This window comes from Mustela lutreola, chromosome 16, assembly GCF_030435805.1.
Source record: "Mustela lutreola isolate mMusLut2 chromosome 16, mMusLut2.pri, whole genome shotgun sequence".
NCBI lineage: Eukaryota > Metazoa > Chordata > Mammalia > Carnivora > Mustelidae > Mustela > Mustela lutreola.
The window spans coordinates 60,329,287-60,342,763 of record NC_081305.1 but is presented as its reverse complement, the minus strand read 5'-3'; the positions used below and the strand labels follow the sequence as shown (position 1 = coordinate 60,342,763).

Sequence of the window (13,477 nt, the reverse complement as noted above, 5' to 3'; positions counted from 1 at the left end):
GACCCTGAGATCATGACCTGAGCCGAAGGCAGAGGCCCAACCCACTGAGCCACCTCGGTGCCCCAACCATTGCATGTTTTAAAAGATTTTGTTTATTTGACAGAGAAAGAGAAAGAGACCCCACAGAAGCAGGGGGAGGGGCAGAGAGAGAAAGGGAGAAGCATATTCCCCACTGAGCACAGACCCTGATGTGGGGCTTGACCCCAGGATCCTGAGATCATGACCTCACCTGAAGTCATACCCTTAACTGACTGAACCCCCCAGGGACCCCTATTGTAATCGTTGTGAAATCTATGCTATACACCGAATGGTCCACTGAGAGAGATGGCACTGTCAACGCAAGGGTACAGCGTCCATGGGTTATATTGCATGAGGCTGTAGGACTATGGAGCTATACTATTCACATGAAAAGTCCCACCAGTGGGGTGCCTGGGTGGCTCAGTGGGTCGGGGCCTCTGCCTTCGGGTCAGGTCGTGATCCCAGGGTCCTGGGATCAAGCCCCATGTCTGGCTCTCTGCTCAGTGGGGAGCCTGCTTTCCCTTCCTCTCTCTCTCTGCCTGCCTCTCTGCCTATTTGTGATCTCTGTCTGTCAAATAAATAAATAAAATCTTAAAAAAAAAAAAAAAAGGCCCACCAGTTACAGAAATGACCCTACTTACACGATTGTCTTCACTGCTCATGTGGGTTTACCTAGGTTGTACTAGTTGACCCTGTGGCTAGAGGAATTCACACAGAGTTCAACAAGCCACGCTGCCTCTTTGGCAGAGCACAGTAATGACAGCTGTTTTAGGGGGACCCGCACGGTTTATTTGCTGTCCCACCATGTATATGGGGCTCGCACTGTTCATGAGCTTTATGCTGGCAATGTGAGGTTTACACCATTTATGTGGGTTGCCCTTTTTTACGAGGCTCACAAAGTTTATGAAGGCCATGCTGTTTGAATGGGGCTCATATCATTTATGAGGGTTACCCTACTTGCATGAGGTTTACGGGGGTCGTGCTGCCTGTCCTGGGGTTCACGCCATTTCTGAGCATTGTACTATTTGGGTTTCCACCGTCCATACGAGAGCCACCCCGCAAATGGGAGTTTGAATCCGTTTTGGGCTTTGTTCTGTCTGTATGGTGGGTTCCCACAGTGGGGTTATGCCTTCTGTACACGGACTCAGTTCATTTCAGCAGGTATGTATTACCAGACTGTTCTACGACACCCACCCGCCACCACCGGTGTAGGCGCCAGTGATAGAGCAAGGCTAGAGGAGGGATTCAGATGACGAGTTAGAATTCTAATATTCTAACAATGTTAGAAACACTGTAGTTTCTAAGAGAGCTACAATGACATAGAAATATATGTCACTTGAGAAAAGTGCCATGGAGAAAACGCAGGGGCCTAGTACGGGGGCTCCAATTTAAAATGGCGTGATCATGGGCACCTGGGTGGCTCCATGGGTTAAAGCCTCTGCCTTCGGCTCAAGTCATGATCCCTGGGATCAAGCCCCGCATCGGGATCTCTGCTCAGCAGGGAGCTTGCTTCCTCCTCTCTCTCTACCTGCTTCTCTGCCTACTTGTGATCTCTGTCTGTCAAATAAATAAATAAATAAAATCTTAAAATAAAATAAAATGGCGTGATCAGGTAGGGTCTTTATTGGGAAGGTGCTTTCTGAGTAAAAAGCCTGAAGGAGATGAAGGGCAGAGCTATGTAGACTTCTGGTGGCTTAGGGGGCTGCGGGGAGACTTACAAGCAAATGGAACAACACTGGCAAAATCCCCGAGGCAGGCATCTGCCCGGCCTGTTCAAGGAATCTCAAAGAGGCTGGAAGTGCAGCTGGCACAGAAATGGAGGGGAAAGGTGGGAGGCAAAGTCAGGGAGGAAGAGTCCTGCTGGTCAATACTGGGAGCTGGCTTTTACTCCAAGGGAACAGAGGATTGGGGACAGCACAGGGAAGTCAAGTGATTTACTAGAACCCCTCTGGCTGTGGGTGCACGCAAACTCTAGGGGCTGGTGGCAACCAGGAGAGCGCGAGGAGTCCCCAGACCAGGGGTTTGGTGGTGGCGGTGGTGACTAGGAGCTATATTCTCAAGCAGCTGAAAGTTCACCCCATGGGAGTTCCTTTCCAATCGAATGAGGGAGGAGAGAGAGTCAAGAGGACTCCAAGAATTTGAATTAGGCCTGAGCAGTTTGCAAAATGGCACAGCAGGTGCCCAAGATGGGGAAGTTTGGGGGGAGCGGATGGAAGCCATTTTGACTTGGCAAGCTTGAGAAATCCAAAGGGAGACACCAGTGAGGCAGTTGGGTGTGTGAGACTGGAGACCAGGGGTGAGTCCTATGCTGGAGAGAGAAATTCGGGTGGAACCAGCATCGAGAGGGCGTGTGAAAACATGGCGCTGGTGGAGATCACCAAAGGAACGAGCAACAGTTGGAGGAGAGAAGAGGACCCAGGTCTGAGCCCAGGGGCCCTTCAGCACTTTGATACTCTCTAATGGGATCACATTTTGTGTTTGAGGGCGTTCACCCTGTTGAGATGGCTGCATTCTCTCTCTGGGGTGATTCGTGTTATTTCTAAGGGAGCTACAATGTTCACACTGTAGTACCGGCTCACTCTCGCTCATTACAGGTGATGGGACTATGATTTTCATCATCCATACAGTTTCCTTTCCAGGAGTGAGGTCCGTGGAGTGTTGGGACTTCTTTGAGGACAAGTTCTGTCCTTGCCTTAGCCTGACAGCAACAGGATAAATGTTATCTGTGTCAGGATAGTAAACTGGAACAGGGAGTGCTAGGTCCGTGGGAGCCGAGGGCACCTTCACTGTCTAGACAGAGTTCTTTTCTCCCCGGAGCGTGTCTTAGGTCTTAGTGAGAGGCTGCACTTTTCACAAGCCCCAGGAGGCATTTGTGGAGGTTCTTCTAAGGGGGCGGGGGTCCCCGGAGGAAGAGGGTCCCCTTGTTCAGTGGAATTGATATGGCCTTGATTGGATGGCATGTCTTTAAGGAATGACCCGAGGTGATGGGTCCACTTTCCTTGAGGATGGCTCTCAGCGTCCATGAAGCAAGTGAACTATCCAAAAAGGTCCACACTTCTGTGGTACAGTCGCATCAATCCCTGAGGGGTTACAATATCGGTGGATAGGTTTTCACAAACCACCAGAGGTCAACTACCCAAGGGACATTTTCACCAGGAATGCCCATTCTCTGTGATGGCCCAGACTCTATCACGAGGCGTGCCACCCTCCATGACTGTATGTCATAGAAACAGAAAGATTGAATTACCTGACTGGGTCATGGTGGGACTTATGCCATCAAGAGGCCTTTTCACACGGTCAGTACGCTGTGTTTGTTGTCTGTGATTGGGGGTCTATACCGTGAGGGGTGTCTACATTATCTACGGGGTATATAGTTCGTTCTGCTACTAATTATTCCCAGTCTTTTCTGCATGCCCACTTCACATCTCCGATTTCTTAACACAACCTGGTCACGTAGGATCTAATAATATCCCCATTTTACAGATGAGGAAGTTGAGGCTTAAAGAGGCAAACTTCCTTGGTCTATGTCACAGACAGGAAATAGCAAAGTTAGGGTTGCAACCCAGGTCTCTCTTGTTGATGGGAGCATGGCATCCCTGAAGTTGTTACAGACCTATTAGCTTTGAAACTCTTCATGGTCTTTTTCTGGCGGGGATGGGGGGATGGACAGTAAATGCATTCCTAAAGCTGAGTGGTGAAGGGTGGTGTTTTCGAATGGGATAGGTTGGGTTCAAGTTCTGACTCCTAACACTTTCTGGCGGTAGGAATTTGGCAGACTGATTTCCCCTCTGAGCCTCACCTTCTTAATCTGTAAATGGGGATAACAATAGTAACTTCCCTCTTTGGGATTTTGTGAGCATCAAATGACAAGATGCCCCAGACAATGCTTGGCCCAGTGCCTGGCACATCATGAGCACCAGGAATTCGGGAGCTGTTATAATAACAATGATGGCGATTATTATTGCTGGACCACACAGCTCCCAGAGGGTTACAATATCCGTGGGGGAGTTGCACTGGCCGTAGGCAAGGTTACATAATTCCCCAAGGAGGTGATGCTTCCCTGGAGGCTTTGGTCTCTACGGAGGAAGAGGCTAGAGACTTCTTTGGCGATGGTGACAGACGGCTCTAATGCATCTAGGAACGCAATGTGGGTTGAAGACCTAAGGAGTCAGAGTCTGACCCTCCTGACTCGTTTTTCCCTGCCCATCTTCTCAGTTTCAATTTCTCTGAGCATCACCCCCCAGCCCCTGCATTATTCCCCTCCTTTGGTACCTCCCAGTCTTCTTTGAAACTCACTCCAGGCTCTGTCTGTGGGTATTACTTGCTTCTATTTGCCCTCTTCCTACCCTGCTGCCGGCTCCAACTAGCCATCTGATCGCGCTGATTTCCTGTTTCCTGAAGCCTCAGGCTCCATCCATCCCTCCCTGCTACGGAGAACAGACTTAACACTGCCCTACGCACTGGCCTTCATCTTTAAACCCTACCTTCCTCTCTCCTGGCGATCCCCCAGTGCCCCCTGGGAGCACATTTGTTCAGACTTTGGTCGCCCCCTCGCATCCTGGCCCCACCTCCGGAACCCCCGCGCTGGTGGTGGAGGTGGGGGGTACTTCAGACACCAGCGTATTCCTCAGAACAGCTGCAGCCTGGGGACAGAGTCGGGGGGATGCTCCAGAATGCGTTCTCTCTGGTCACTTCCTTCCCAGCTGGGGTTGGGGATATCTGGAAGACCCCATCCCCGGAGGAGCGGAGGACACAGCCGCCTCCCCATTTCCGATGCTGGGAAATGCCTCCCACCCATTCCACCCCACCCCTGGACAGCTGCCCCCATTCAGGGTCAGGGCTGGGGGGAGGTGGGGGAAGAAGGGTAAAGCCAGGGTGGGAAATGTTGTGGTCTGGATCACCCTCCAAGGTCTTGACCCCGCCCCCTGCAGTGAAGATTCTGGCCCCTCCCGAAAGGTCCAGGCCTTTCAAAAGTTTCTGACCCCCCCTCGATGACCACCTCCCCCCCACCCCCCTCCCCCGCCCTCTTACAAGCTCCCTAAACAAACTCTGGATTCTGCAGCAGGCAGGAGAGGAGGAGGGGCGGCAAGTCGCGAGTGCCGGGGACTTAAGTTATCTGCAGACTTGGAGCCTCGGAAAAGAGTCTTGACCCCCAGGACCCCATCCCACCCCCGCCCCCTCCTTCCTTCCTCCCCCGCCGCGCGGCCCCTTTAAGCCCAGAGCCGGCGGGTCCTCAGTGGCTGCGCGCCGGCGAGTGTGTGTGTGAGTGCGCGGGGAGGGGGCGGGCGCAGTGTCTCCATGGCGACGCGGCGGTGACGTCGCCGGCCGGGGGGCGTGGGCGTCCCGGCCCCGGAGTGCGATATTAACCCGGGAGGCGGCGGCGGGGAGGGGAGAGGCTCTGAGAGGCGAGGCCGGGTGAATCGCCGAGGGCGGCCCGACGGGCGCGGGACGGGACGGGGCAGCGCGGGCGCCGGGAGCTGCGGCTCGGAGTCGGGGCGCCTAGCCCCGGGCCCCCCAGCATGAAGACCCCGGCGGACACAGGTGGGGGCGGGGGCAGCACGTGTGGGGGAGACTTGTTGCCCCGGGAAACCAGGCGGAGAAACTTTGGGGGGGCTGGAGGGTTCCGGGGTAGCCCGAGTGATCCCTAGTTCTGGAGGGACCCCCGAGCACTCGAGACCTGTTGCTTCTTGTGGCACAAGCGAGGGGTGCTGCATGGGACCCCCCAATTTCTGGGTCCGGGCGGAGTAGTGTGGGTGCTGCGAGTCCTGGTCCTCTCCCTGCTGGACACCGAAAGCTGGGTTCTCGCCCACTCTCGGGATCACGGGGGTGGCGGGGTCCCTCCCCGCCGCTCTGTCACGTTGCACTCTGGGGGCCGGGACGTGTGCGGGGCGCGTGGGGGGGGCTGTCCACGGGGCCCGCTATTCCCGGTTCCGCGCTGCGTGGTCCGGCCCATGACCTTCACCGCGGCGCGTGCCCCGCACCGGCTTAGCGGGGCATACGGGATGGTTTCTAGGAGGAGGGCGTGATTGGGGAGCCCAAGGCTCGGGGTCCGGGCTGCGCCGCCCCTCCCCCGCCCGTCTCCTCCGGCTCCTCCGGCTTCTCGCTCCCCCTCCCGCGCCGAGTCGCAAAGTTCCAAAGCGCAGCCCGAACGTTCGAAAAAGGAACTTTTTGTTTCCGACCTTAGAACGCGCGGCTTTAAGGTGGCTCCGGGGAGACCTGGGTACCCTCCTCCCGCGTCGCCGGGCCCCGGGGTTGAGGAGGGTGGGGAAGGTGGGGGGAGCCGCGGAGGCTCCCCCCTCGTCCCCCCCATCCAGCGCTTCTCTTTCAACCGGCCGTCTTTTCCCTCCGCCCCCCTCTTCCCCGCCAACTTGCTCCTCCTTAAGGGGCCAAGGTTCCCCAACCCCCTCCGTTGGCGGGCGGGGGGCAGCGGGATTAACCCCCCTCCCACTCGGACTTTCCCCCCTCCCCTCCCCCGCCGCCCCCGGGCTCGCGCGGGCTGGACTTTGCGCCCGAGCGCGCTGGGGGGAGGGGTCCCAGCCGCCCCCTACCCGTCTACCCCGTCGGAATCCGGCCTGGGGCGGGGACGGGGGAGGGGGAAGGGGGCCGGGCGCCGCTGTTCAAACTTGTTTCCTTCCCCCGGCGGCGGCCGCGGCTAGGGCTCCTGTGTGCGGGTGTGTGCCCCGACCGGCCCACCCACCCCGCCCCCCCCTCGCACGGCGGGTGGGGTCGGCTCTTAAAGGGCTCCGAACAGTGCTCCAGCGCCTGGGGATTGGAGACGAGGAGGGGGGCAGGGGGGTGGGGCAGGGGTGCGGAGTGCTGTAGGGTCAGTCACGTGCGTCCCACATACTCCCTGGCTCCCACAGGCTGTAGGGCCGCTGGGCCTTGGGGGCAGCAGGAGCCTCCTCGCCCGAGGAGGGGGCCTAGGCGCCCAGACAACCCCGCCTCGTCTTCCCTCCCTGCTTCGGGCCTTCTCCTGGTGGGACTGGCTGGGCCGCTCCCCTAACTCTGTCTTGGGGCCGAGCAGCGTGTGGGTTCTCCGGCTGGGGGAAGGGGCGGGGGCCTGGAACGGCTTCCCCATCGGTCCATCGGTGCGTCTGTCCGTATGCACACCCCTCTATCCGATCCTCCATCCCGGCCCCTCTTCTTTCTGCCGCGGCTCTTTCCCACTTCCTGTTTTCTTCCCGGCTCTGGCGCCACCGAGGGCTGCCTGGAGTGGGGGAGGTGGTAGGGCCCCCCAGAAGGTCGGCGTGTTCTTCCTCTACCACCACCCCTCCCTTCCGACCCCTATAGTCCCTTTAAAAAAAAGTTTGGCCAGTTACGTGAATTTGGGGGGTGCCCAGGAGTTCGCCCCCCCCCCCCCGCCCTTGGTTTCCAGTCTGTCTGGGAGAATCCCTACCCCGCCTCTGTGGGACCCAGGTGTGCCTTCTGGGACCCTGCCATCCCAGCCCTTCCTGTCGGTCTGCTGCCACCTCTCCACCCTGTCTCAAAATGTCCTGAGCACCTCTCTCAGTGTCAGCTGCTTGCTCCCTGTTGCAGCAGCCCCCATGCTCCAGAGGTCCTGCTCCGTGCAGGCCCGGTGGTTCCCTGTTGAAGCACGTGGACCCATACACAACACACACTCACACATGCTCCCCTTGCCCGTGCCTGGCTCCTGGCTCCAAGGCCTGGGGAACAGAGCCCCATTGAGACACCCTGACGTCACCCCTGCTCTTCTTCGCCCCGCAAAGCCAGGAACAGGCCCTCATGTATGCTATGTCCAATGAGGAAAGCCGGGTTGGGGTGGACCTGGGAATGGGGAGGGTCCCTGCCTGGAGTGGGATCCAGCGTTCTAGCCACAGAGGGGGGCTTGGTCAGGGAAGGGGGGGTGGTTAAGAAGGTGGCTGGAATGCAGCTTGAGGCCTTTCCAGAGCCCCCCACCTCCCTTCCGAGTTCCCTTTGTGTTGCATGTAGTCTCTCTCTCACTCCTTCTCTTCTGCAAAGTTTATTTTTAGCCTCCTGCTCCCCCGCTCCCAGGACTGTCGCTGCACACACGTTGCCTGGTTACCGGGACAAGGAGGCTGGGGCTGGTGGGCTGGGAAGGGTGGCTTTAATTTTTGGGGGGGGAGGATGGAAGTCAGTATACCCCCCCCAATTCCCGACTGCTGTCTCAGGGGCTTCCCCCCTCCCCCCTCAACACACACTCCTGGGTGTGAGAGCCAGATTGAGGCTTAGGTGGGAGAAGCACAGAGCTTGGTGCCCTGAGTCGGGGAGGAGGTGTAGGAGCTTTTGAGAGGACTCAGAGGGTATGAGGAGCTAGTGACTTGGTAACTTGGGTTCCCAAGGGCCTTGGGGACCTGGATTCTCAAACGGGGTGAGAATAATGGGGTGAACACCTGGATTCCTATGAGAGTGATGGGGTTATGGATGCTGGGTTCTATGGAAGGCATTGTTGGGGTCTGTCACTTCTAAATGGAGCAGGGCTGCTGGTGTAGGACTCTGGGTCTGTGACCAGCTGGAGGGCTGGAGGTCGTATCCTTGGAGCCCTGAGGGGCTGGTTTGAGGCCAGGATTTCTGAATGGGGTAGGGACTGCCTGGGGAATGCTGGCCATCCCATTCTCCCCAAGGCCAGGGCTTAGGAAGCTGGGTCACTGTAGGGAACAGAGTCAGTTCTGGAATAAGAAGGGGTGGTCCCTGTGGGAGCAACTGTTGAGCCTCCATGTCCCCAAGGGGAAGGATCCCCTGTTGGAGTCCAGACTGCGGTGGAGTCTGAGGAGGGTTCACCATTGGCTCAGGCCCGGTTGGTACCTGCTTGAGCTGGGGCTTGATCCGGGGCCCAGGGGCCAGAGGCTCACCGGGCAGCCTGAGACTTGGGACCCCGCCCATCCTTAGCTGTCTATACCTTGGTCTTCTCCCTCTGGTGGCACCAGAGCCCCTGCCTTGCCTCCCCCTCCTTCTCTTCCTCCCCTTTCCTCCTCCCACCCCTCCATTACCGGCTGCCTAGTGCTGAATTATTGATGGCCCCTGATTACCCGGGGGTTTGGGAAATGACAACCGCAGCCCCCCCACACCCCCCCAGGCTGCCCACCCCCTCCAGGGACCAGCCAGCCCACCACCAACCTCTACCCAAGGTTAATGCTGGGGGCGGGTAGGCAGGTGGGCAGGGAAGAAGCTGAGGATGAGAAGGCAGAAGGGGGAACTGGCTGCAGCATTGCCTGCTCAGCCTCCCAGCCTGGGCTGGGGCCTTCCAGCCAGGTTGTGTCCATGTGCCTGGGTCCCGGGAGTGCAGTGCAATACAGAGGGGCTGGGGCTTGTGGGGGGGCCTCTCTCAGACAGTCTGGGTTTCACTCTCCAGGGAAGACAGAAGCCTCTGTGTGTGCAAGCGCTGACCTCATCGTCAACCAGCCACCCAACCCCTCCTGGTCCTTTTAAGAAAAAAAAAAAAAATCATCGAGTCCTGGGGTGGGAGTAAGGCTCTGGCAGGTTTTGGGAGGGAGACAGTGTTATGTTCTCAGGAGGGGACTGGAGCTGTGGGGTGAGTTGGGGGAGGGGTATAACTGTCCCTGAATGGGAGTTGGGGTTGGGGGGGGCTCTCCCCAACCCGCTGGCCACGTGTGCCCCTTCCTGCCCCTCCCCCCACTGGCAGCCCTGCCCGCTGGCCTGGCTTGGTGCCTGGCCCCCTGGCACTGGCCCCGGGACCCGCCGCCGACGGTTTCCTGTTTCTCCCGGTGTCGCTGGAGCAGGCTCCAGCTTCCCTCCCCACTCAACCCCCCCAAGCTCCCGTCTAGCCCCCTCACACACAGACACATACTGTCTCCCTCTAACTCGGGTCCTGACTTGGCGGAGGGGAGATGGATTTCCCCAAGTGGAGGGTGGGGTAGGAGGGTGGACCCTGGGAGGGGACCCAGAGCCTTGGACTTGGCGTCCTGACCCGGGGCCACTCCCCTGCCTCCCGTCCCCAGGGTTTGCCTTCCCGGACTGGGCCTACAAGCCGGAGTCGTCCCCTGGTTCACGGCAGATCCAGCTGTGGCACTTTATCCTGGAGCTGCTGCGGAAGGAGGAGTATCAGGGGGTCATCGCCTGGCAGGGGGACTACGGGGAATTCGTCATCAAGGACCCCGACGAAGTGGCTCGGCTCTGGGGCGTCCGCAAGTGCAAACCTCAGATGAATTATGACAAGCTGAGCCGGGCCCTGCGGTGAGGAGAGGCAGAAGCCCCTGGGCAGATTTGGCTAGCCCCCACTGTTTGGGGAGCCTGTAGCCCATGGGAATAGGCTTTGGGTTTGATCCTCTGCCAAATTGTAGCTGTGTGACCACGGATGGGCAAGTCCCAAGCCTGCACTGAACACCTCTGTCCCATAGAGGTGTCCTAAGGGGAGAGATTGCAGTCCTGGGTGTGACCTCTAGTCTGGCCCTAGACCTGAGGGGAGAGCTAGTTCCATTCCTCCTGCTGCTTGGTTTCTCTCAGGTGGACCAGGGTTCTTAGTCCCTCTTGGTGAACTGCACTGGACTCCCCGGTCAAGGAACAGGGTCTAGACTGGGGTCCTGTGTCACCAATGATCCCATGTGTTCTGCGCCCACAGCTATTATTACAACAAACGCATACTGCACAAGACCAAGGGGAAACGGTTCACCTACAAGTTCAACTTCAACAAACTGGTGCTGGTTAATTACCCTTTCATCGATGTGGGGTTGGCTGGTGAGTTACTGTGGCTGGCGGCGGGGCCTCAGATAGAGGAAGGCGGGAATCTGTCTCTGGGTTCCTCCTGGGCCAGGGGGCTTGGCATGGGCATTGACAAGACATCTTCCCTCTTCTGCAGGGGGTGCAGTGCCCCAGAGTGCCCCGCCAGTGCCGTCAGGTGGCAGCCACTTCCGCTTCCCTCCCTCAACGCCCTCCGAGGTGCTGTCCCCCACCGAGGACCCCCGCTCACCACCGGCCTGTTCTTCATCCTCATCCTCCCTCTTCTCTGCTGTGGTGGCCCGACGCCTGGGTCGAGGCTCAGTCAGTGACTGTAGTGATGGCACATCAGAGCTGGAAGAGCCGCTGGGAGAGGACCCCCGGGCCCGACCACCAGGCCCTCCAGAGCTGGGGGCTTTCCGCGGGCCCCCATTGGCACGCCTGCCCCATGACCCTGGCGTCTTTCGCGTCTACCCCCGGCCCCGGGGTGGCCCTGAACCCCTGAGCCCCTTTCCTGTGTCGCCTCTGGCCGGACCTGGCTCCCTTCTACCCCCTCAGCTCTCGCCGGCTCTGCCGATGACACCCACTCACCTGGCCTACACTCCCTCACCCACGCTGAGCCCGATGTACCCCAGTGGTGGCGGGGGCCCCAGCGGCTCAGGGGGAGGCTCCCACTTCTCCTTTAGCCCTGAGGACATGAAACGGTACCTGCAGGCCCACACCCAAAGCGTCTACAACTACCACCTCAGTCCCCGCGCCTTCCTGCACTACCCTGGGCTGGTGGTGCCCCAGCCCCAGCGCCCTGACAAGTGCCCGCTACCGCCCATGGCGCCCGAGACCCCACCGGTCCCCTCCTCGGCCTCGTCCTCCTCTTCCTCCTCTTCCTCCCCATTCAAGTTTAAGCTCCAGCCGCCCCCGCTGGGACGCCGGCAGCGGGCTGCTGGGGAGAAGGCTCCGGCGGGTGCTGACAAGAGCAGTGGCATTGGCATTGGCGGGGTCAGCAGCGCAGGTGGGCTGGCGGAGGGCGCCGGGGCACTGGCCCCACCCCCGCCGCCTCTGCCACCTCAGATCAAGGTGGAGCCCATCTCGGAAGGCGAGTCGGAGGAAGTGGAGGTGACTGATATCAGCGATGAGGATGAGGAAGACGGGGAGGTGTTCAAGACCCCTCGCGCCCCACCTGCACCCCCCAAGCCAGAGCCTGGCGAAGCACCCGGGGCAGCCCAGTGCATGCCTCTTAAGCTGCGCTTTAAGCGACGCTGGAGTGAAGACTGTCGCTTGGAGGGGGGTGGGGGCCCCGCTGGGGGTCTGGAGGATGAGGGTGAGGACAAGAAGGTGCGTGGGGAGGGGCCCGGGGAGGCCGGGGGACCCCTCACCCCGAGGCGCGTGAGCTCTGACCTCCAGCATGCTACAGCCCAGCTCTCTCTGGAGCATCGAGATTCCTGAGGGCTGTGGGCAGGGGGCCCCGGTCCCCCCACCTCCCATGCTTCTTTTGCTGCCTTAACCCCCCACCAAGTCCTGGAGGTGAGGACGGCTCTCTGGTGTCTTCCCTGTTTCCTCCCTTTTCCTGCCCCATGTTTTGTATAAAACTTTTAATTTCTTTTTTTTTTAATGGTGAGGGTGGGTGGGTTCCCAGGCTGGGGGCTTCCCCGATCTGTGGGTTTCTAAGCTCCAGGCAAAGTGGGGGTGGGGGGGAGGGGAGTTGAGGGGGCCACCTCCATACTGGGGAATTTATATTTGAACTGAGGCGCTGGCCTCAATGCCCAGGAACGGTTTTTATTACAATCGCTTAGGAAGTAAAAGCCTTGTCTCCCTCCCTATTCTCTGCCTCCTGTCCCTGTCCCTTTCCACTCCCGGCCATCTTCAGCCCCGATCCTGCCTTCCCTGCCCCTCCAGGGGCCCTGAGTGCCTGGGTTTCTCATACCCCACAGGGTTGCAGCAGGGGAGGGAGGGACATTTTTATGATGAACCAAAAATTCCATGTTGGGGGGTGGGGGGCAGAGGAAGGGGAGGGGTGTCGCCCATAGGCCACAAATCTACAAGTGCCTGCTATCCCTCTCCCACTCCCTACCCCAGCACTGGTCCAACCCCTTCACCCCCAGCTGCTCCTAGGACTAGCCCATAGGCAGGCGGGTGGGGGGGGTGGGAAGGGGGTGCCCTGAAACCAAACTGGAAGCCCCCTCTGCCTCCTAGCTGGGGCCCCTGGGGTGGGGGTCTGTGGTCAAGCCTTATTCTGTATTGGGGATGGGGGGGAGGGAAGTTGGGGGGCTGCTGGAGAATGTATTCAAAACAATAAAACTTTGGGCCTTTGGATGTGGTGATTTGTCCTGGGTGCTGGGAAAACCACCAGGAGGTCGCAGTCATTGATTGCAAAAAGACAGGCGCCTAGACTGCTGCTCCAGTGGCTTTATGGCCAAAGGATCTAATCCCCATCCGAATAGGTCCAATCCAGGCCTGGGAAGTAATCGGACCCTCAGGGGGATGATAATCCCCAGGGCCTGATGGTAAAGGTCTGAGGCATCTGCTGGCCCTGTGATAGCTCCCCTGTTCCCGTGGGGATCCGCCAGTCCTTGGAACCATGCTATTGCCCCTGCTTTTTGGATCATCAGAACTGCTTTTCCTTTCTGCTGATTTGTGTTCAGTCCGTGTTCTCGTAACCTGGAACTTTGGCAACAGCCCTGCAGGGTCACTTGAAATGTAGGCCTTCCAGAGTTCCTTATTGGTCCTTCTGTCAAACCTAGGGAACTGTCCTCCACCAGCAAGTTGAGAAGAGACAGGCTTAATTCTGGTTGCTCCTGGTTGGCTTGCT

The 13,477-nt window shown here is 58.8% G+C and overlaps 1 protein-coding gene across 1 annotated transcript; it reads left to right on the top strand.

Moving 5' to 3' along the window:
• Positions 1-5,398: 5,398 nt before the first annotated feature.
• ERF (ETS2 repressor factor) lies at positions 5,399-12,301 on the top strand. The gene is made up of 4 exons (XM_059150962.1): positions 5,399-5,559; positions 9,957-10,191; positions 10,577-10,692; positions 10,814-12,301. The coding sequence occupies exons 1-4, from the start codon at positions 5,538-5,540 to the stop codon at positions 12,112-12,114; spliced, it is 1,674 nt and encodes a 557-aa protein (XP_059006945.1). The 5' UTR covers positions 5,399-5,537; the 3' UTR covers positions 12,115-12,301.
• The last annotated feature ends 1,176 nt before the right edge of the window (positions 12,302-13,477 follow it).